General features: G+C 41.2%; 1 protein-coding gene across 2 annotated transcripts in view; it reads right to left on the bottom strand.

The window, feature by feature from the left end:
• The window catches only part of RHEB (Ras homolog, mTORC1 binding), a 42,006-nt gene that overhangs the window by 659 nt on the left and 18,216 nt on the right, over positions 1-23,131 (bottom strand). Inside the window, exons 2-7 of one of the 2 annotated variants that reach the window (XM_074366733.1) lie at positions 18,473-18,544; positions 12,774-12,841; positions 7,064-7,146; positions 6,352-6,408; positions 6,192-6,239; positions 5,325-5,406 (exon numbers count right to left, since the gene is read on the bottom strand). In XM_074366733.1, the coding sequence (XP_074222834.1) occupies positions 5,325-5,406; positions 6,192-6,239; positions 6,352-6,408; positions 7,064-7,146; positions 12,774-12,841; positions 18,473-18,544 (410 nt within the window). The remainder of the gene's footprint in view (positions 1-5,324; positions 5,407-6,191; positions 6,240-6,351; positions 6,409-7,063; positions 7,147-12,773; positions 12,842-18,472; positions 18,545-23,131) is intronic. The other variant, XM_074366735.1, reaches the window with a different exon arrangement.

Raw genomic sequence — 23,131 nt, 5'->3', positions numbered from 1 at the left:
TGCAGGAGCCTAGGGTTCTGCCCTCCCCCACCTCACCCCCCACATCACTCCCGGACTCAAGACCAGCAGAACTAACCTCAAAACAAGCTTCTGATCCGTGTTCTCACTTGTCACTGCAGGAGCCCAAGGAGCCGTCATCCCTGGGCTCTGTCCACCATCTGCTGTGGTCCTCCTCCCACCCACTCAGCCCCCCATGGTGTCTCTGTTTCTCCAGGGTCCATCAGCACCCCTCAACCCCCAATGGTTCTCAGGCCCCTGGTGTTCTGGGACCTAATGCAGGGCCGGGTCCTTCAGGCCCCTTTCCCTCCCACTTCTTTAAAACTCCCAGCTTTGACTCTCAGGCGGTGAGTTGATACACATGACCCTCGAGCCTGCTGCTCCCAGCCACACACAAACCCCGAGTTGGCCCGCCTTCCGCAGCAGCATCTCTGCCTCCACCACCGCTCAGGCCCCGGCCCCTCACACCCGCGACCTCCTCTCTCTTTCCGGCCTGCAGCCTCTCAGCCCCATGGACCAGCCCTTTATAAGAAGTCACTGTCATTTAGGGCAGGACATCCTCACTCAGGCCGAATGTCAGAGCCTGTCCTTTGAATGTGGTCACTGTGATAACTGAAAAATGCTCCCGTTTCAAAAGCCTCGCAGGGCAGTGCCTGGATCTTGTCATTACCAACCCTCATGTACCCCAATGTCAAGTACCCCGCCAAGACCCCTGCCTCCTCACTTTCTCCCGGCACCCTAAACGCAGCCATTCTCAACCCCACAACCTGCTGCCTTGATCCAAACATGTCTTCCCTGTCCCTTAATCCTCCTGGGCCAGCAGAGAGCCAACAACCCACCATCAGTCACCGTCCTTCAACTTCCTCCTCGGCCAACTGTCCGCCTGCTCGCTGTCTGCATCCACAAGGAGACACGATCCAGGGACACATGTGCTGACTGGTCCCACTTTACCCCAGGACCCTGAATCCAAAGGGGATCCTCAGTCCCCCAGCAGCCCAACCACATTTCCCGAGTCCAGTCACTCCCCTAGATGAAGGTTTCATGCCTCCCCCGTTCGCTGAAATGTCTAAACCCCTCCCCCGTTCCCACACTCAGAGCTGATAGCTGTGTTTTACGCTAGCTGGGAAAACAGAAGCAGCTTTCATAAGAGAACTCCACACACTCAGTCCACAAATGACTATCCGCTGAAATCTGGGCTATTCTACTCTGGCTCCCTCTTTCCTACAGGTATGAATGAGGCTCGCCACATTAAGCTAAAGCAGCCCCAGCCCACCTCTCCTGTCCAATCAAGGTCGCTGGCTTCAGCAAGCTCCCCGCTGTCTGCATTATCAATTACCCTCCTTCCCCATGATTATACAAACAAGTCATTATTTACTTCATCCTAAAAAATGCACAGAAAACCGTGTGGAAAGACGGATGCCAAACTCTTGCAAAGAAAATACAGCATGCCTGGAATCTGGCTTTCTACATAAATCTCAGCACTCTCCGTGATGATGTGTGTGATCTGACTCTGTCAAGGTAACGTTCTCTCTCATCAAATTACTGAAATACAACCTGTGAGGCTGCCACAGTAAAGACAGCTGCAAACACACCCCTGAGTTCAGCGACAGTCCGAGTGCAGGAGTCTCAATGACTGGGTAATCTTCACTACCGTGCACTCTGTTATCAACAAATCTGACTGAGCTCCACTGAGGACACTTTAAAAATTTTTGGATTTTGGTAAGCAATACAAAGCTACACTTGAAAATTTATCAATAAAAAAATTTGAACAGTTCACACAGATTGGTCTCTGATCACGTGACTACTGACGTGGGTGTCTTTTCACTTACAAATTCTCTCTCTTCCTACTAAAGAGGTATTAGTAGTAAGCATACTCGTGTGCATGTGGATAAGAATCACTTACACCTCCTATATAAGGGATTAGAACTGCTAATTACTAGAGAAACTCACTAGACTTAGGATCCAATTATCTTCAGCCCATTCAAAGGCAAGGATGATCAGGAGTCGCAAGAGACACGACTGAGAGCTGGGAAGTATCTGGACAATTTAAGGTAACTGGTCACGATCGCTGCTTTCCAAGGATCTGCGTATCATCAATGTATTAACCTAATTTGGGTACAAGAATCTTTTCGCCTTAAAGGATTATTTCGTGTCTACTAAGTTATCTGTTGACCTGATGAAGATGCTAAAGCAACTGAGACAGTTGGATCATCTGATCTTCAAGCCTTTCTGGCTGAAGATGTTTGAGGCCACCCTTGCCTTCTTTTAGAGTTTTATTTATCAAAACTTAAAGAGAATTACAGCAATCGGAATTTTTTCATTTTAACTTCAAGCCTTGAGCACAATTTATGTTTTACCTAGGCATTCAAAAAGCAGTATGTGACCTTTTAAAGGAAACTAAAAGGTTATAGAGTGAATCTGTCTAGAAATATATTAAAAATTTTAAGGTGTAGAAAAGTGTAACATAAACTAGATGAAGAAAAAGCCTGCGTCCTGAGACCAGATAGTGTGTGTGTTAATTACATACCTTAAACAAATCATTAGAGGTCACTTTCAAAAGATAAATTCACCTGAGGCAATACGCCTTACTAAGCAATCCCTCTTAATTACACTGGAGGAAGGGTCCATAAAGAATCTACACCGTTGAGGTCGCTGGAAGGAATAATAAACAGTAACACACACTTACAAGAGTAACGCACACACACTCACACGGGTTACATGAACCTATGTGAGTAGTGAAACAATATGCTGAAGATGCCTACGTGATTAAAAGTCAAACAGAACAACTATTTTAGGATCCTCAGATTTTCACCAAAGAGAAACAAAACAGTGAAGTTAGCAAGCAGAACCAAAGACAGCTTGGGGCCACTCAACTGCACTTCTCCACCTCAAAAGTTTTTTTTAAATTGAGATATAATTGACACAGAACATGTATTAGTTTCAGGTGTACAACAGAATGATTTGATACTTAAGTATATTGTAAAATGATCACCATTTGTTACAGTTACAAACTTTTTTTCTTGTGATGACAACTTTTAAGATCTATTCTTAGAAACTTTCAAAGGTACAATATTGTTAACTATCATCACCACGCTCTACATCAGATCCCCAGTACTCACTTATTTTATAACTGGAATTTGTACCCTTTGGCCATCTTCAAATTTTTATTATGCACATTTTCAACCATACAGAAAAAAGGGAACAACTGTACAATAAACACTGAGCCCCATATGCAAATTTAACACGTGTTAATATCTCTGCTGTATCTGCGTGCTCCCCTCTGTTGACCCACCCATCTATCACATCTGAAACTAAGTTGCAGACATTATGAAACTTGGCCCCTAAATATTTTGGTTTGCATTTCCTAAGAATAAGAACATTCACTTCATAATCCCAACACCATCGTACACCTAAAACCATTAATACTACTTCCCTAATATAGCCAGAACGTAATCAAATCTCCCCCACTGATCAAAAATGTCTTTTACACTAGGGTTTTTAGAACCAAATTCCAGTTAAGGTTCACATAGACTTTTTATTACAGAACTGTCCCTATTTCTCCGTCAAGAACACTTTAATCTCTATTACACGTTGGTCCTGCACAAGGCCCATTCTTCCCATCCATCAGAAAGTATTGTGAAGAGGAGAGAGGATTAAAATTTGGGTTAAGCTTAAAATTTGGTCCAAGTTCCTATACCATATGAAGTACAGAGTGACTTTAGAGAAGTTATTTACCTCTTTGGATCTTAAATTCCTCACTTCTAAAATGAGACAGTTCAACTAGATGATCTTAAGCGCAGATTAGACACCCAATAACTGTCTGATTTAATTCAATTGCACAACCTCTTACTATCTCACCTCTTGCTATCTGAATTCTCACTATGTGCACTTGGGAACTAAACGGATGCAGATAAAGCTCTTCCCATCTGGAACTCAGGACCAATTACACAGATTTAACCTCCTTCATCTTAACACAGGGACAAACAGATATGGGATACATGGGCAGACCAAGCACCTACACTAGATACAGAATCCCCGTGCCGGACACTATGGAGCACGTGAAGGTTACTGATACTGTCTTGGGTCTCCGAATGAGTTAAAGGGGATAAGAGAAAAAAACCACTACTATTTGAGCTGGATGAATCATGCAGGTGGGTCACTGAGAAGATGGAATTCAAGCAGAACCTTGAGGGCTCAGGGGTCTTACTGTGGAAAAGCAGCAGAGCTGGGAAACAACAGCTGACAATCCCCACCCACAATGAGCCACACCCCCCACTGAAGGAGTTTTGTCAGAGAAATGAAAACCGATTAATCTTATTTGAGGATCAAACAAGAAAACATGTTGAAAATACTTTTCAAAACTACAGAACACCATATGAATGTTAAGTATGTAGTTAGTTAGAGAAGGACTATTTCAAATTAGAGAAGAATGAGAGTAAAGGGGAGGCGTCTGAAAGCACCCATTGTGTTTAAGGAAGTGGGAGTAGCCGGAGTGACTGAAAAGCACAGGGATGCAGTGAAAGGAGAAGCCGGAAAAGCACAAATCACGCCCTGCACTTAGTGCCCCGCCGAGGGAGCTGAGCCCTGTTCTACAGACGGCGACAGCGCACTGGCGGTTTTCCAGTGGCGGGTGCCCCCATCTGATCTGATCTGATCTGTGGCTTTAGAAGGTTAACAGCAACAAACAGGAATACACGGTGAGAACGTGGAGGCAGGAGACAAGGCTGGACGCTAGAGGTCTAGATTAAAGCCAAGGAAGGAACAGGAAAAAGAAGATCCGTGAAGCCTTCTGAAATAGAACTGACATCCCTCCTCACCTATGCCTTTAAAGGAACAGCTGCAGGGCTGAAACTGGTAACAAATGCTTGTAAAATAGGTCTTATTAGTCTCTGTGTTAACAATAACACATGCGTCTAACTCAGTTTCATCCCACAGAAAAAGGGGGGAGCTGTGGGCATAAAATTATTTCCGAAGTGATTTAAGGATCATTCTTCTTTTCTGTGTCTGGACTCACGTCTGTAGTCACCTTTAGTATAAAACAAAAATAAGACTGTATGTTCTCAAAGGAAGTATTTCCTTTACTATTAATTAGTTTCTTTTTATGCTACAAGTATTCTAGGTCCCATTATAAGTAGAATATTGACTGAATTAAACATCAATAGTATCTTCCCAAAGCAACCCAAAGACTGGTAATAGAAATGGTGGTAGGATGGGGTTGTCAAGCAGGAGTGATGAGGTGGCGGTGAAGCGCTAAGGAACACACGCCCAGGACTGACGGGACGCGGGGCGAAATGCATTAAAAAAGCAAACAAACAAAAAACAAGTACCTGATTTTCTTTAGCAGAAGATTCCAAAAAAGCTGCGTTCCAAGATTCTGCTAACGCTTTCCCTTCTTCATAACTGATCACCCTAAAGGAAAAAAAAATTCTAATTCAAGGACTTGGCTCTTATAAAACATCTGTAATTGAATTATGAAACAGGCTCCACCTTAATCAACTTTTCTCTCATGAAGCAGAAGCTTCCTCCACTCAACCTTACCATCCCGTATATAACACAGGGGAGCATTTTAGCTTCCCCTGATCTGAGGAACAGAGCAGACACTGCCTTATGGGGTTACTCGTGCTCTGGCAAGCTCTTACAGCTTGGAGAACAGGACTCCAGTGCTGCAACATCTGTAACAATCGACTATTTTAGAGCTGGCCAGGCTGTGAGCGCTCAGAGACAGGGCCGTTCTGCAAGGGCCTGCAGTGCAGTCCTGCTGTGCACAGGCTGCAGGCCTCCAGCCCGTGAGTCTCTTCCTCTCCGGATGCTGGGCTCCGTGGGAACGGGGGCCTCGCTCCCTTGTTTGCACTCTAAATCTTGAGCCCGGTACTCAAAAAACTTTTTGTTGAACAAATGAGTGCTCTGATCACCTTTTCAGTCTGCTTTATGCAAAATAGCAGAAGAACCTGAAGATAAGTTTCTATAATGTTTGCTCCCTTTTTTACAGGAAACATGTTCCCAGGTAGGTGAGATTTTTACCGCAGCTTTGCTTCTGCTATGCACAATCACTGCCACATTTCTGAACACAGAAACAGATACGCTACAGCTAAAAATACTCTTGCTATAAGAATGATAATTAAAAATGGAACTTCAGTGACTAAATCAATTTAGACTTGATTTTATAAATCAGAAATTACTTAGAAGCTACATACCTTTCCATATGTAGGTCTTTCTTATTTCCAACCAACATAATAGGTATTCTATTAACGTAAGAAAAAAAAGCCAAAGTACACTAGTCAGTGCCCGACTTTATTGTTCAGAAGATACTATTACGAGTCTACCTAACAAAAGAGATAAATGATTACTACTTACTGCACTTTCCCCACCATATCCAACAACTTGCCATGGATAACTTTGATCACTTCAAAACTGTAAAACAAAACAAAAAGCATGAGATCAGATATCCATTTTAATGGTGATATTTTAAAATGTCTGTTATGGAACGTTCACGGTGGGAAAAATAGAAAATGTCAGACTCACCATATTAATATAAAATAAACAGAACACAAGGATTCCTTAATTTTTTCCTACTAATCTATTTCACACGTGCATGTGCTCAACACCCAGTCGCCCTTACTGAGAATATTCAAAGTGGAATAGGTGAGAGATGGGAAATGGGAAAGTCTACAACTGGGAGGATTTAATCTCCGAATGAACATCTGCAGAATTTTCCTTAGCGAGAGGGTCCTAGCAATCAGCCTGTGTTCCACACCAACATGGTGAAAACACACAAAAAGTAAATGAGTTAATGTACTTCCCATTTCAATTAGAAAAGCTCACCTCATGTTCAATCACTATCTACCCAGGCAGCTTGAGGTAAGAGAGAGTTTTTATTCCATTGGTGTATAAGAATGTCTACTGGGATAATTTTCCCCCCTTAATAACCTGCTTGCCCAACAAGACAACCACTAAAAACCACTGAAGTTTCATTGCTACTCCTGCCAATGCCAGCATAATGCTTCAGAAGGATTAATGTAAGCACAGGAAACACAATCAAGTAGCAATAGCAGTGAGTCTTTCTTACCTTTTGATTGATGTAACAGAATACACAAGAATATAACCATTAATATCTATGGAGTATGTCTGAGGAAAGATGGAATATTCATCCTGTGGGAGAAAAAAATAATTCCATTTGAGTAAAGCCTTCATATAGCATAATGAGCAACCATTTACTCAATGTTTCTCATATCACGTGGTCAAAGGAATCAAAGTAAACAAAAAGTGGATTAATATATTATTCTAGGAACATAGCCTACACACTCAAGATTTAGTGAAGACTAGTTTGGTGTGGGGGAAATAATATGCTTTAACCCAATATTGAAAAATGACTCATTCTAAGACTTTTGAGGGAAGTCGAATGTCTGCTGTAGTTTCTGGGAGAAGGTGGAAGGAATGAAAAGATGGCTGGTTCCGTGAGCCTGTATCAAGGGAAAAGCACCACCATCTCTATTCTATGGATAAGAAGTCCAGAGTCTCAAGCCTCACAGGAAATTCGTAAGTGCTTTTGGTTTACACCATAAATCTGTATTTTCATCTGTTCTCTGCACGTGAGTCAGTATGGCCTGAGGCCCATCTATGGGTCACCAGTGGGTTGTTACCAGCACTTGAAAAAGAGGAAGAGGAGGGAAGAGAAACAAAACACTAGACCCGGTCAGAATACTCAGACTTTTTAGGATCAAATGAACTATTTATTGAGCAACTTCAGGAATTAAAAAGAAAGGTACACATTATGCAATAGTATGTTAGTACCAGTTTTATAAAGCTTTATGAAAAACTCTCCTGCTTTAGATACATTATTATTATTAAAGCATAAAAGAGTGTCTAATGTCAATGCAGTATGCAAGAGTGCCACTGTCTGGCACAAACATTTCATTCTCAGTTGAAACATTATTGTTAATATACCACATATCTCAAGCACTATTACAGAAAAATTACAGCAAGCCACCGTTATATCAAGTAACTGTCTCTGTTAACTTTGCAATTCCATAGTGTGGTTGCGATTATGACCCTGAATCACTGCCCTACGTTAAAATGTCTTAAAAAAAAAAAATCAAAGAAAAGTTTTACTATCAATTCTTTGATATTATAAATAGTCATCAATCAGACAATAGCATTTCAACATCACAGAGATTAATACACATGCAAAACAAAAACTTTGAGTTATTAGTTCAACTTTGAATTCATTTCAGTGTTAATGCTGAAAAACAAATTGTTATTAATGGAATGACAGATCCTTTGACCCAGATTAAAAACAAAATTCCAAATGACTGAGTCACCAGCTCAGCTACAGTAGACCAAATACCTTTTCCCTGAAGGGAAGATGTGGGACAAAAAGAATGATCATATTCATGATGCAAGTGTGAAAAACAACTAGTTAGAAAGTATAATGGAGGGAAAAAGACTCTCTACTATAACAGTAACCAAAAAGGACAAAATTCCTAGGAATAAAAGTTAAGAAAATAAAAGTATTTCTTCCATTTGAAGAAAATCTTAAAATACCCCCAAGAGATAAAAGATTTAAATCAGCAGAGAGTACGCCACAGTCCTCAGCAAGAAAGAATATGCAGAACCCTGAGGATATCCACTAGTTAATCCGAATATATAAATGTAACATGATCCTGATAAAAAGTATACTTTCTGGGAAAGAATAGTAATTGTAGAGGCAGGTGGTTGGAAACCAGAAAGCTATGGTAATTGAAACAGTGCAGTACTGGCTCATGAATGAAGCCAACGAGGAAATCTACAAAGACTCAAATAGATATGGGAATTAGGTACATGATAATACTGGCATTTCAAATCAGTAAGGCTAAAGTAACCCTCAACGAAATGCAGCGGGAACAAATGCAGAGCCATCTGGGGGTAAATGGCTAAGCTGGATCTCTAACTCACACCTTAGCAAAGATGCATTCCAGTATCAGTTAAAAAAAATTAATAAATTGAACATATGAAAATGAGAAAGTTCTTCATGGCTGAAAATCTTCCAAATAAAAAATAAAAACCACAAACAGAAGACAAATTGAAAATAAAACCTTCCAGCTCAGATCATATACAAAATGCTAATTTTCTTCACGTACTAAGGAGTCTTTCAAATCATCAAGCAAAGACCAGACAAAAGACAAGGGTGAAGAACACAAATACACATGAAAATGCAAAGAAAAGGAAATACAGATGTCCTCAAACACAGGAAAATACGGTCAAGTTCCTTCATAAGAAAAATGTTTATTAAGATGACACCGCAGATTGGCAAATATCAAAAAATTTGGTAACACAGTGTGCTGGTGAGGAAACAGGCATTCCTGATCACTGCTGGCAAGAATGTCCACTGTGACCCACACCCAGGAAACGTTCTTACCTGCAGATCATCTGCCTAAAACAACGCAAGATATTAATCACAGCACTGCCGGTAGCAGCATGACTGGAAACAACCTAGTTGTCCATTTAATAGTTAATTATGATACATCCAAACACCAGAATGATATGCAGCCATGGGGAGAAAAAGAGGCTGCACGCACTGATATGGAATAATCTCCAAGACGGAGATACAGAGATATGTTACTTTTTGTGTAAAAAAGAAATAAAAAAAACTTTAAAGCTGTACCTGCATGTTCACGTATAAAACATCTTGGAAGCATTTACTAGAAACTGATAAGGGGTTACTGTCGTGGGAGTGGAGCTAAGACAGTCAGAGTGGGAAAGATTTAAGTTCTACTATTTACCTATTTGTGCTATTTTATTTCTATAACAGGTACATTTATTATCATTTAAAAAAATGAACTTAAAAACCACTTAAAAAAAAAGGAATTTGACACTATAAATGACTGTCTCTGACTCACCTGACATTGAGTTTACTTAAATTAAGCCAAAACAAAGTATTTCATGCAAACTAAAAATAATCAACTTGTATTTAACTACGTTCATCATCATCCCTAGCCGGGCAATTAAACTAGTTAGAAAATATAAATAAATAGGACTTAATATCATATATTGCTATACAGCAATTTATTACATGTGATTTTGCTCCTCAGATGTATGAGCTAGTGAACAAATTGACCATAGACCACTTTTAAAGAAACTGCCCCTTGATCATCTTCCCTTGCTATCAGCAGTCTCAATCCCAGACCCAGCCATATAATCCAATTTAAAAACAGTTCCTGGAGCAATAAATGTCATCTTATCTAGTTTCTACAGAGTGAGGGCGGGACCGTGACATAAGGAAATGCTCCTGTGGCACCATCATGAACGGTAAACACTAGCATAACCTTTTTTTTCTTTCTTAATTTACTGTGGGTTTTTTTTTTTTTAAGCATAACCTTTTATAGTTCCCCACTGTGAGGACAGCCTTTAGGAACTATCAGCTGCAATGAGAACAAAATTATTCAAAGTAGCTAAATTTGAATATATTTTGTGAAAAAATCCTCTAAATATTCTTATCGGGTGGTAACAAAACCCAAAGGAGCAAGACAGCCCGGCTAGGAATTAACCTGTGCCCTCGCCACACCTCCCAGTTAGACGCGCGTGATGTTCACCTGTACCTTCACGCTCTAGAGTAAAACAACCTCAGAGGAACACACCTTCTATGTTGATAAGGAGTCAATATAAACACATTGTCTCTCCAGAGAAATGCCTTCAAGGACAGGTCTCCTCTGAGCAGAGACCTCTGCACTCCTCCCGTTCGAGCTGTGAACACCCACTGCATTCCCATGCTAGGCCCTGCTCCAGCCTCCGCAGCATCAAAGAGCTGCAGACGGGGATAATGGGGAACAAGTTCTCTTCAGGCTCATAAGCCTGCTCTGAAGCAGGCAACAATCCTGCGAAGGCAGGCACCACCGTTACCACCATCGGACAGATGAGTCTGAGGCACAGAAAAGTTCATTACGTTTCTCAAGGTCACTGAGTTAGTAAGAAAAGCCAGGATTCAAACCCAGGCAGTGTGACTGCAAAGCCCATGCTCCAAACAACTAGGAAATACTGGTTCTCCTTCTGGCCCGCTATGAAATTTATTTCTAAAGTATCACTGCACAAAAGTGACTTATCAATTTACCCTTACCCTCATTTTCCATGAGCTTAATAAAAATTCAAAACAAAGATATAAAAGCACACCAAAATCTGGATCATCAGAGCCCCGTATTTCTTCAGCCAGGACACTCTCAGTTTATACCTGCTGTCCCAGCGTAATTCTTACCCGTGTCCCCTTAACTCTTAGAAGTGTCTCATTTTAGGTAATAAATTGCATATCCATTAGAATTATGAAGAAAACTAACACCAAGAATCCAGAACAAGGGCCTACCCAGGGGCTCTTCTACACTGATTTCTAAGATAAGCTGCCTCCTCCACATCATCAGGCGCTGACGGAGACTTCTGTTGTTTCTCCTTCTGTCAGCGGACAGGTCCCTGTAGAGTAAAAGCCTAGGATGGCTCTGCTCTAAGAGCCATGGGGTCTGGTGACGGAAGCCGAGCACGCCCACCACAGATGGAGTGTGTGGAGTGAGTGAGTTACACGGCATAGCTCTGTGACATACACAGTTCACTGATTTTATTTGAAGCTTCCAGAACTGAAATTCCAGGGCTCCTCCAGGGCTAAGACAACTCAACACAGTCACTGTCTTTTTGGGGGGCGGGCAATTTAGGTTTATGTGTTTATTTATGTATTAAAAAATTTTTTTTTAATGGAGATACTGGGGATTGAACCCAGGACCTTGTGCATGCTACGAGGTCCTACCACACAGCTAGACCTTCCCCCCTAATATAGCTACTGTCTTGCTTTACTGGGGTGGGAGGGGTTACACTTTCCTGCTATGCTCGCTTCAAAATATAAAGCAGAAGGTATTCATTCCAAACTCGCAGGACAGGCCCCATCTTGCTAGGTCTATCCCAGTTTCCCCGGGTTCCAGAAAGAAGCCTCCATTCACCGCGGCAGACATGGCACAGCACCCACCCGCCTGCTAGCCTGATCCTTTGTGGATTATAAGATACAAGGTGAGGGGTTAGAAACTGACATCCCAGCTTCTCTACACACCCCACCCTCCAGTGAACAGTCATCAATTCAGCCTAACAAGATGGTTTCTAGTAAAAGCAGGACTGGGTGACATGGTAACGGGGAAGATGACTGTCAAAACTTTCCTTTGCTCCCTTCAGGTTCTCTTAATTTCTTTCACCCTTTGCTTCCAGTCAATTCCTCTGGCCATCCATTCTCCACATCACCGCCACACTGACCTGTGAATATCTTTTTTGGGTTACTTACCTTGGCAATTACCTATTGTTTAGCAAATCAAACCAACACTCCTTAATCTAGTAATCATATAATACATCCATAATAATTAATACATAATCATATAATACATCCATTCTGCCCTATACATTTCCCATGCCTTTCCCCTAGAAAAGATCTATTTATGTTCTTAATGTAGGAGAATACATGTTACAAAGGGAGGAAAAGCACTAATGTGATTCTGATATGAAATTTACATTTAGAAAATAGAAAACCACTATCTTGTAGTAAATACAAACCTTCACAATACTTGTGATGAATAAACTTAAAATAATTCTAAAGTGGAAAAACAACTTAATTATTGGAAAAATTTTCGTAAATATCTCAGAAAAGACAAAGTAGACAGCCTATTAATATCCAAACACACATAAATCACGAGGGGTTTCCTGGCATTACTGCTCTGTTTAAGCATCAGTGGCAGGGCCAGGACTGCTGGACATACTGTATGGGATTCTGACATACTGACCTGCCCAGCTGTGTCTACAAGTTGAAGATGATATTCTTGTCCATTTACTGTGATCAATTTTGTGAAAGCTACAATGAAAAAAGAATTAAGTATTAGTTGGCTGAAAAAAAAAGACAAAGTGAACTTTAGATCACTTAAAACTCAAACAATGACAACCAATTAAGTGGAATCCTTAACGATCTCATAAAAAGGTTCCTCAAAACAAAAAAGAATATCTGAGTTTACAGATTTGTGTCACTTCTATTTAACTAAGAAATGTTGACTAAAACCAATGCTGGATAAACCTTGTGCCTTGTTCAAAGAAACTAGGCAAAGAAAGTAGGCAACAATTTGTATCTTATAAAAGTAACATGAATGCTGTCTGTGGACAGTCTTTCCTCGTGTGAAAAAGTGAAATATATAAAGTTTGAGTCTAAAATGAACCAAAAGCACAGAACTTTTCATTAATTTATAGCAAGTCTGGTGTCAGAGCACAGAGCTAATATTAATTGAAGTGCTAAGAACTTTCAGTACATAAAAACTTAATTTTATTGACAGATAAAATTTCTGTGTGAAGCCAGCGTTCCCACTTAGCTTAAGGATACGAGCAATTTGTCACAACTCCTTTTCCCTATCAAGGGGGAAAAAAAATCAAGACTGAAATAACTTCCGGAAAAGGCAATTCAGAATTCTAAGGAGACAGACTTCAAACAGATGCAGACAAAAGAAGAAAGAACTATTAATAGTAACAGGATATTAAAAAGTAACCATCTGGAACCTCCATAACTAAACAGAAGAGATTTCTTCTGCATACCCTGTTTCAGCCATCCTGACTCATAATGAGTCCTGCAGTCTCCCGGCTGGCCATTCAGCATCACTGGAACCGGGCAACAGAACCTATCCCTTGCACTGCTGAGAAGAGACTCACTTTTTGCCCATTTTGTCCCACAGCCAAAAGAGAAAGCAAGAGACATGAAAATTATGAGAGAAAACCATGACAAGGAGGAGAGACAGGAGATCTCATCTGAATGATTAATTCCACAGGGAGAGAGAAGCAAGCATCTAGGAGAGTTGCAGCAGCACCGTTTTTCTGATGCAAGTAGGAATGCTAGAATCAGGTGAGTGAAAATTACAGACCAGACCATTCAAGCCAACTGCCAGACTTTGTATTATTGTTGTGCCCTTTCTGGAAATTATCACTTCAATGAAGTAGTCAAACTAGATGAAAACTGAATCACAATGTACCAAGATAGGGAGTACCCAATATAACCTGCTTCAGTATTTCTAAGAAAATGTTCTACTGTATTTTTTGCCCACATCATAACCTCTCTGAATTTGGGAAGCATCTTGTACCGACTGTGCTTCTGATCACTGTCAGCCAAGGGGCAGTCGTGGTGCTGTGCAAAGACCTGCCCACTGACACCTCAGTCAGGTAAGATCACAAAGTGCATCTTAGACTTTATAAAAATTATGTAAGAAACACTGGTGAGCAATAAGCCATAACCTTCGATTAGAACTAAGTGATTGCGGTTATGAAGTATAATGTAATTATTATGGAAAAATTACTGAAACAAAACAGTCCTTCACTCAAGAACTATTTCTTGAGCGTCTGTCATCACCACTAGCACTGTTCTAGGTGCTCGAGATAGATACTGCAGTCCCTGACCTCTGTGAGCTGACATTCCAGTAAAGGAAGGAAGACACAGCGAGACAGGCAGATTATCTTCTCTGTGAGAAGCAGCCAGGCAGAAGCTAAAGAGCAAGTGACAAAGCTCAGTGAGGAAACGTGAAGACAGTCAAGGCAGCTGAGACAGACAGAACGGGGGTGGGTCGTTAGGCCGAGGACGAGGCAGAAGGCCCTATCGAACATGGGAAGGACTGCAGATTTTCATTCAGAATGTGATGGGAAAACCAAGGATTTTTAGCAGGGGAGTACCCTGACCTAATTTACATTTTGAAAACATGACTGTGGCTGCACTGTGAATAACACAAATGGACAAAAATGGATGAGCACCATTGGTGGGAGCCCACAACATGGCAGTCACACAGACTATCATGATCCAAAGGTGACGGTGGCCTGGAGGAGAGGCAGAGATGGAGGTGTGAGAAATGGTGGATTCTGGGAGTATTTCAAAGGTAAAACCAGAAGGATTTTCTGGCTGACTGGAAGCAGGTGTGAAAGAACAGTCAGGATGACCCCCAAGTTTTTGGCCTGAGCAACACAACGCGTGAGTTACCATCTATAACTGAAGGAAAGCCTGGCGAAGGAGCACCGGGGAGGGGAGGGGAGGGGAGCGAGCTGGGTTTAGGTATATTCAGTTTGAGAGCCTATTAAATACCCAAGGGGGAACGAGAGCAGCTAAAGAAAAAAACCCAGAGTTCAGAGTTCAGGTGAGGCTGGGGGTGTCGTAAGACAAGCAGGTTTTTTGTTGTTGTTGGAGGGGGTGGGGGTGTGGGGAGAGGTAATAAGGTTTATTTATTTATTTTTTAGAGGAGGTACTAGGGATTGAACCCAGGACTTCACGCATGCTAAGCATGTGCTATACCCTCCCCCCAAGCAAATTCTTGAAGAGAGGAGCCCACGAGGGAGCAAGTGCAGAGAGAGCCTGAGGCTGCAGCCCAGGGGGACCTATGATGCCAGGTCAGAAAAATGAGGAAGATTCGGCCAGGGAGCCTGGGGAAGTATCGGCCAGGGAGGTGACAGTAAACAGGGAAGAGATATAAAAGAAATAAGATATTAATAAACGTTTTAGTATTTCCTTGCATATAAAAAGGATGTAAATCCTCCTACACACAGCAGAGAAATGAAACTGAAGACCTTCCATCTGTCTTGGGAAAACTGCCTCTTGTTACTACAGAGAACTGGGAACTGTAATGAGAAGTGTGTCTGTCAGCTCCAGAGACTAGGAACAAATTCTTGCACACCCTCCACCTTCAACCTCATAGAAGAAGGGAAAGCTGGCTCGCTCCTGAGATCATTTCCTCTGAACTCTCCTCTCTCCCTCCCTTTACAATCACTGGAGAAATTAATCCAATTTCCAACCTAAAACCCTGAAATTGCCCTAAGCAGACTAATAGCCACTTACTAGTAAAACCAACTAATAAGATAATAAGAGATTTATAAAACTAGGTATTCACAAAGTAAGATCTGTGTTACTAAAGTGTACTGAGAACTCCTAATTCATACCCTGCTGAGAAGTCTACCACCATGCAATGCTTGAAAACTTCCAATCAGAATTTCCCAACTTTCTGAGAGGAGCTTTATTAATTCATCAACAGTGCTACCCTGCGGCCAGCAGAAATTGTAAATTGCTGTTATTCTTCCTCTAAATGATAAACCACCACTAGTTAAATTTCATCATATCAATTTAGTTTCTACTGAGTTGCCAGATTAACACTTATATAAGAAAGCACATTTACATGAGCAGGCTTTGGTCTAGGAATTCCCTCAAACAAGAAAATACTACTATGGTTTTATGGATGCTATTCTCCTATACCCTTATTTTAAAGGAAGATGACATAGTCCCAGAACATCTGCCTTTGTAGTGATACTTTATAGAGATGTGTTACCACTGAGTATTTGCTGGAAACAACCTGTCCTCCATTATAAAGTTAAGTGTAAAATCATCATGCGATTCCCAGATTTACAGAGTACTGTGTTTTTTAAAATCATAAAACCACTCGTTCATTTATGTTGCTAGCAACAAGTTTATGATAACCATTCCCTTTCTTATTCCTTGTTAGCACTGAACAATGTTTTTCTACTAAATTGTGGGGGAAGGGGTGGAGGGCTTCTGCCCCGTTAGATGGTCAGAAGCATGGTATATGGAATATGTCTGTACACACCTCAAGAACTTTTAAGGGATTCACAACCTCTGATATTCATTTCTGCTTTTGCCTAAAGATTTATTAATAAATACTGTGGATTTATTCCTTATTACTGAATACTAAGTATTAGGAAAATATTAAAAACATGATTAAAGATGATGCTGATGGCCTTCAAAGTAGGGTCATATTCTGTTTCTGAGATAAATCACGGTTAAGAAAGTTGGACTTCCATCAGGTCCATTCCTTATATATAATGAAAATGTATTTATATACAACACCATGACTTTCCTTCCAACTCAATTTTAAATGGCACAAAGATACACAATTATAAAAACCACTTTTATGGGCAGAGCTTACCATGAAAACTATCTTCTACTGTTCTATGAATGAAATTCTCAATGAGCCTTATCTCTTTAAAGACACAAACTCTGAAATTGCTATTACAGCAAATATTAAGGGCACGATCACGGCTTTTTTATGTTCTCATTCCAATGGCGAGATAACCAAACTTGCTCACGTAGCTTTCAAATTAACCTGCTCTTCACACTGGCACAGTATTCTGTGAAAGCTAAACAAATCGCAGGATGCAGTCAGGACTCCTCCTCCAGGTTCTGGCAGGGGTTACTCTCAAACACGGGTCTTCCCAGAGTTAGTTTAGCAACCAAAAAGGTTTTCTGCCCTGCCACAAGCATACTGGGACACGAAGGGCAGCTGAATACTTTAAGCCAGAGGTTGGCAAACTCCTCCTGTAGAGGGCCAGACAGTGCTGATTTCAGGCTTTGCAGACCACATGGTCCCTGCGGCAGCCACTCGGCGGCCCCCACTGTCACAGAGCAGAAACAGCCACATACGACACAGCAGATGAGCGTGCCTATGTTCCAATACAACTTTATGGACGCTGAAGTCAGAATTGTATAGAACACGCACATGGCACAAACATCATTCTTCTTCTGACTTTTTCAAATATTAAAACATGTAAAAACCATTCTTTGCTTGTGGGATGTACAAAAGGCAGCGGGGCCTTTTTGACTCACAGGCTGCAGTTTGCCCACCCCCTGCTGTAAGCCTCCCCATCTGCCTGTTCCTGGTGCTCAGCCCTGGGTGAGTCTTAGCGTCAAGAATCTATGGAGACTGGTTCCAGGGCCTATCTAGGGTCTCTGAGAGCCTGGAACGAGACCAGCTTCCCTGGGTAGAAGTGGTTCAGGGTCTTCCATGATCCCCGGAACCAAAACTTGTGCCATGGTCCTAGAAGGCTTCAGGAAGATCCTAAAACCATAGACTGCAACTGGACAAGGTACAGGTTGTGGCTGGTTTTGGTCTCTGGTGCTTTTCCTGCACATGGCCTGAAATGCCAACAGGCCGTCGAGCCAACTTTTCAAAACCTGCTGCCAGGGCTCTCTCCAAGCTCAGGACAGCTCATTTCCCCACAGCCTTCTTCTCAAGTCTTTAGGACTGGAAGGGGTGGCGGGGATGAGTGCTTCTACAAGAGTAAGGCACAAAGGATCTGGAGTGTTTTCACCCTTTCTTTTCAAGCTTGGAATCCCCAAAAATCTTCCTACTGTTGAGAAGGAAAAAAAAAAAAAAAGAAAGAGAAGAAACCCGCACTATTTGTTTTCTTAAAGCAGCATCTCTAATATGAGGTTCCAACATAGGACTGGATTCCTATGGAAATGAACATCAATTTCTAGATGTTGGGGTCTGGACACTGAACATATATATTCATTGAACGTAGAGTGGGTAAAGCTTTTTAGAAGCTTTCTTTGGACCCCAGTTGGAGATCTACAGGTTTCACTGAATACCCCCTGCAGTCAAAGCCTCCAGAAACACACAGTGGCTGTTTGTATGCAAAAACCAGGCTTCTTAGTTTATAAAACCTTGAAAACAATACTTACTGTTTTCTATGGTTGGATCGTAGGAGTCAACAAATTGGCCTTCAACAAACTGAATCGTCAATGAGGATTTCCCTATAAAAGAGAACAACAGCTCAGTATGTACTGGCACATTAAAGTAAGAAAAAAAAAATCCTACTATTTTACCAAAAAATACCCTAAAAGGAAATAAATTCCATTAATTTGCTCTATACTATAGGAATTTAAGCAATTGAACTGTTATGAATGAAACACTGCTGTGACATTAAGAAACAGTAGTGACCAATAACCACATTATGAATTCTGTTAAAAGTAAACAAACTCTCAAATAAGATCTAAGCTAATTTCCTCTTGTGTCCCTGAAATCTGACTGTTAATTTTGAACTTGGAATTAAATAAATAAATAATTAATAAATAATAATTAGTTTGGGCTCCTTTTATGGCTGCTGTAAAGTGTTCTTTACCAAGTAGTTTTTAAAGAGGATAATCTGAAAATATGTGATAAAAGTCTATTTTAAAACTTCTTGAAGGTAGAAATCCTCTCCGAGTCATTCAGTACCGAAGGCCTTGCAATGTCTGGCACGCAGAAGACAAGACAGAAATGCTCTGACAGCACAAAACCACCAGTAATAACTGAACCTATATTAACAGATCAAGAACCAGAGCCCTAAATTCTCACTCCCTCTATTGTCAGCTAAATTTCTAAGGGAGGACTTTGGAACAGGGTACCCTGTGAAGAAACAGTGCAAGAACAGAGTACGCATAGAGCCATCCCTCTGTATCCTGGAAGACTGGTTCCTCAGACACCACAACCCAAGGATACTCAAGTCCCTTATATAAAATGGTATAGTATTTGCATATAACCTAGCATATCCTCCCATATACTTTAAAATCATCTCTAGATTACTTACAATACCTAATACTATGCAAATTCTATGTAAATAGTTCCCAGCGTGCGGCAAATTCAAGTTCTGCTTTTCAGTATTTTCTGGAATCTGCCCGCTCCCTCCCCCGCCAGTATTTTCCACCCAAGGTTGGTTGAACCCCTGGATGTGGAACCTGTGAATATAGAGGGGAGACTGATTTTATCACCAGGAAATAGGAAGTGGTCCCTCCCTAATTTCACCCCAAACCCTCCTCCTCTAAGACATCCTCAGAGCACAATTAAACACACTCCACTCCTGCCGTTTCTCACCAAACCCTCATCTCAAAGGATGTCCAGGGAGAGGCACGGACAGAAGTTTGATAAAATGAGCTTCATACTCCTGAGGTCGGGGTTGCGCCTGTTCTCCTCCAGACCACGGAGACGTGCAGTTCACAGGTGGCAAAATGTTTTCTCACCAGAGGCAGCCCCCAAACACTCAGAAATTAATTAATAAATGAGCTTAAAAGTGGGGGCTTCTCGGAGACAAACAGAAAACCTCTGAGCTGGCAGGCCTGTTTACTTGTCATAAGAAGCTAAGCACAGCTCAAAGTAGCTCCAGAATTACTAAAAAGTCAAATCATTCTCTACAAAGCAGCCTACAAGAGCTTTTGAAAATCAGATGATACTTCCCTGCTTAAAATCCTCATTGCAACCGGAATAAATCCCCAACTCCTCACCCTCACCGTGGTCCACGACACCAGGCTCCCCCTCCTCCCCACTTCCCTGACCTCATCTGCTGCCATCCCCTCCTCCGAGGGCCTCCACCCCCTTCCAGTCACATCCTTCTGTCCCTGCCAAGTGCCTGCCCGCCTTGGTGGCACCACTCCTTAATAGCCACTCTCCATAGCCATCTTGTTTTATTCTTTTTAAAGTGCTTGAAGTTAACCGAAATTATCTTCTTTCACTAATTAGTCTGCCAAGACCAGTGCAGTGCCTGACACGCTGTAGACGCCTGGGCTCAGACCTCCACAGGGCACCTCCATACATTCAGATTCTACAACAGATCTCAATTTTATACACGTAACTAGGAAACACAGTTCAACGGAAATTAAGAAACACGTATCTAGTATTTGTTGGTGCCCAAGCATGGGCCTGCTGCCTGTGATCCAGGGATACAGTGGTGGTCCAGGGACTCCACACACTTCAAATGGATTGCATTCAAAAGAAACCATGTTATATATGCCAGCCCATAAAGGAGCATTTAGCTCAAAGTACAGCAGAACTATTTTTTGTAATGAAAACAGCAAGAAAAAACCCCTTTCATAAGTTAGCAAAACCGAAAAATTTTAGAAGGAAAATCAGAAACTTCTTTGGAGCTTTTGAAGAATACAAAAGAAAGGAATTAAAAATGACTTAAAAAAATAAACTTAAAAGTAGAACTGGATTAAAAAGAGTGAAACAAAGCAGGTATGATATATATGCTTATTTCCCCCGAAGTGGAGGGAAACCAGTAGGAAACCTGGGATTAGACAGTTGTCTGTGCGACACCAGCTACGTCTCACAGCCTTACTGGCAGGGGAGAAGGTGGGGAGAACAGCCTCAGGAATCATCTCATGCAACTGCATAAGCCACAACCAAACTGAGAAGAAAGTTATTAAACAAGATAGCATGAAATAAAGTGCAAAAATGGTGTCTGAGAGAATAGTGGACCACATTAAAAAATACAATTAGTGGTTATATCCAAAGAAGAGTCCCTCATCTGTATCTTTATAAAGGACATAAATTATTTCATAGCCTACATTAACATTTAACTTGAAAACACAAGTAACTATTCTGGCAAATACAGACAATGTAGCTCAACCCGAACCACAACGCAGGTTGACAGAAACTATCATCTTCATCAGTAACTGGGACACCAGATTTAAAACTCCAGTTCCTCAGGGAGCAAGCTGGATTTCTCAATCAGACTGGTCCTCAGAAAAAGGGATCATTCATTAGCAGAAGTGGGACTGAAGAAAAGCTAGGTCTCCCTGGGGGCGCTCATCCTTGGACTCTCCCCTAAGGGGAGATCATTAATTGTTTAAATTAACAAGGGACAGGAAGGCTGCATTTGCAGGCTTGACACAGCGGTTTTCTGCTGTTTCCATTAAAAGGCAGAATTATAAGACAACCAGTGTTGAAATCTTTACAAGTCAGCACTAAATGACATTCTTAGTAAATAAATCCCACTGCTCATAGTGTTCTCAGTCCTGGTTCTAGTCATTCTGCCTTTAGGGATGTCCTCATCTTCATCCTCTAAAGCAGCAATTCAGCTCTTTGCTCAAGGTTTGCATGCAGTTTGCTTGCAGCTACAAAAGGCTTTGCTGATCTACAGCAAATTATGTTCTTTACTTGATCACCTTTTAAATTTTCCTGTCATAATAACTTCATATATTTACTTTGGCTTTTGTCCTTATCAAATTCAGGTTCTGAAACACTATTTCCTAAAGATGTGTCAACAATGATCATGCTCTCAGAAGGTACATCAATTTTGTTATATGAAAACAATACAGGAATGATCTGAAACAGAAAACCAGCACATGCCCAGATGCGTGTTTATCAACATACAGAGAGACATGCACCACTCATTTTGATGTAACTAATATAAAAGGGTCGAAAATAATATATCTCAATATCCCACAATTAACTTCCAAACATTCTTCCTCCAAAAGAAAAACCACCTTAATTTAAAAAATCCTAAAAATTATTTTTTAAGAAGTTTCTTCTAAACTTTTACCAGGTAAAAATAGCACTGTTATACGTATTTTTAGCAACGGCAATTCAGCACGGTAAGCTTCCCCCCCAGTATTTTCACTACAGAGAATACCTTCAAGGTTGTTAAAACTGAATCTCTCACACTTCACGACTGTTGCAAAACAGGCACTATTTATTATACAAGTATTTTAATAGTTTTCAGGTTAATTTTGAACAACTTTTCATGCTTCTCCAAAAAGAAAAATAATTACTTATACATCATCCCCTACCCCACCCCCAGCCCCAAGCCAGCATTCTCTGGAACAGACAAGTTACTTGCTCACTAGGGTAAAATGGGGAGAAGGTTTCAATTCACTATCTGGAACACAATCGATTCCAAGGACTCCTTTCATTCTCACCTCAGTTCTTAAGATCACCTCATGGGACTTCGATGTCCATCTAACTATCTAACAGTTTAGCTTCAAAGCTCACTGGTCTTGCCACTGGTAACCATCTCCACACAGTTCAGTGACCCACCTCTCCTGAGGACAACATCAAACACCCAGACGACCCCATCTCCAACATCTGCACCTCCCACGGACTGAGCAATAAGCAGGACGTGTGTTCTCCCAGCGCCCTCGCTTTCTGACTCCCATCGCCTAATCCAGATTGTTTCTGGAAGCAGTGTTTTCAAACCAGGAGTTGTAACCCACCAGATCATGAGATCAATATACTGAGCTATGACCATAACTGTTTTTAAAGAAATTGGAACACCAGAATGGACTGCAAATAATAAAGCTGTCATGAAACTTTTCAGTCATATAAACGCTTATAACTGGGTCACAATGTAAAACGTATTTCTCACTACAGGCTAAAGTCAAAAAAGTTAGAAACACACTACTCACTCTCTAAACGATTCTCCTCAATCTCCAATCTCTACCACGTTTCACTTCTTTCCCTATCAGTTTAAGCCCTGAGATAAATCACTGTGCACCACTCTTTTATCAGAACCCGCCAATTTCCTTTCTCTGGGCTCTGATAGATCCTAAGATCTTAATCTAATCTTTTGCCTCTTTGTGAGTCTG

The sequence above is a fragment of the Camelus bactrianus genome, chromosome 7 (genome assembly GCF_048773025.1).
Source record: "Camelus bactrianus isolate YW-2024 breed Bactrian camel chromosome 7, ASM4877302v1, whole genome shotgun sequence".
Lineage (NCBI taxonomy): Eukaryota > Metazoa > Chordata > Mammalia > Artiodactyla > Camelidae > Camelus > Camelus bactrianus.
This window is presented reverse-complemented; position numbering and strand designations above follow the sequence as displayed.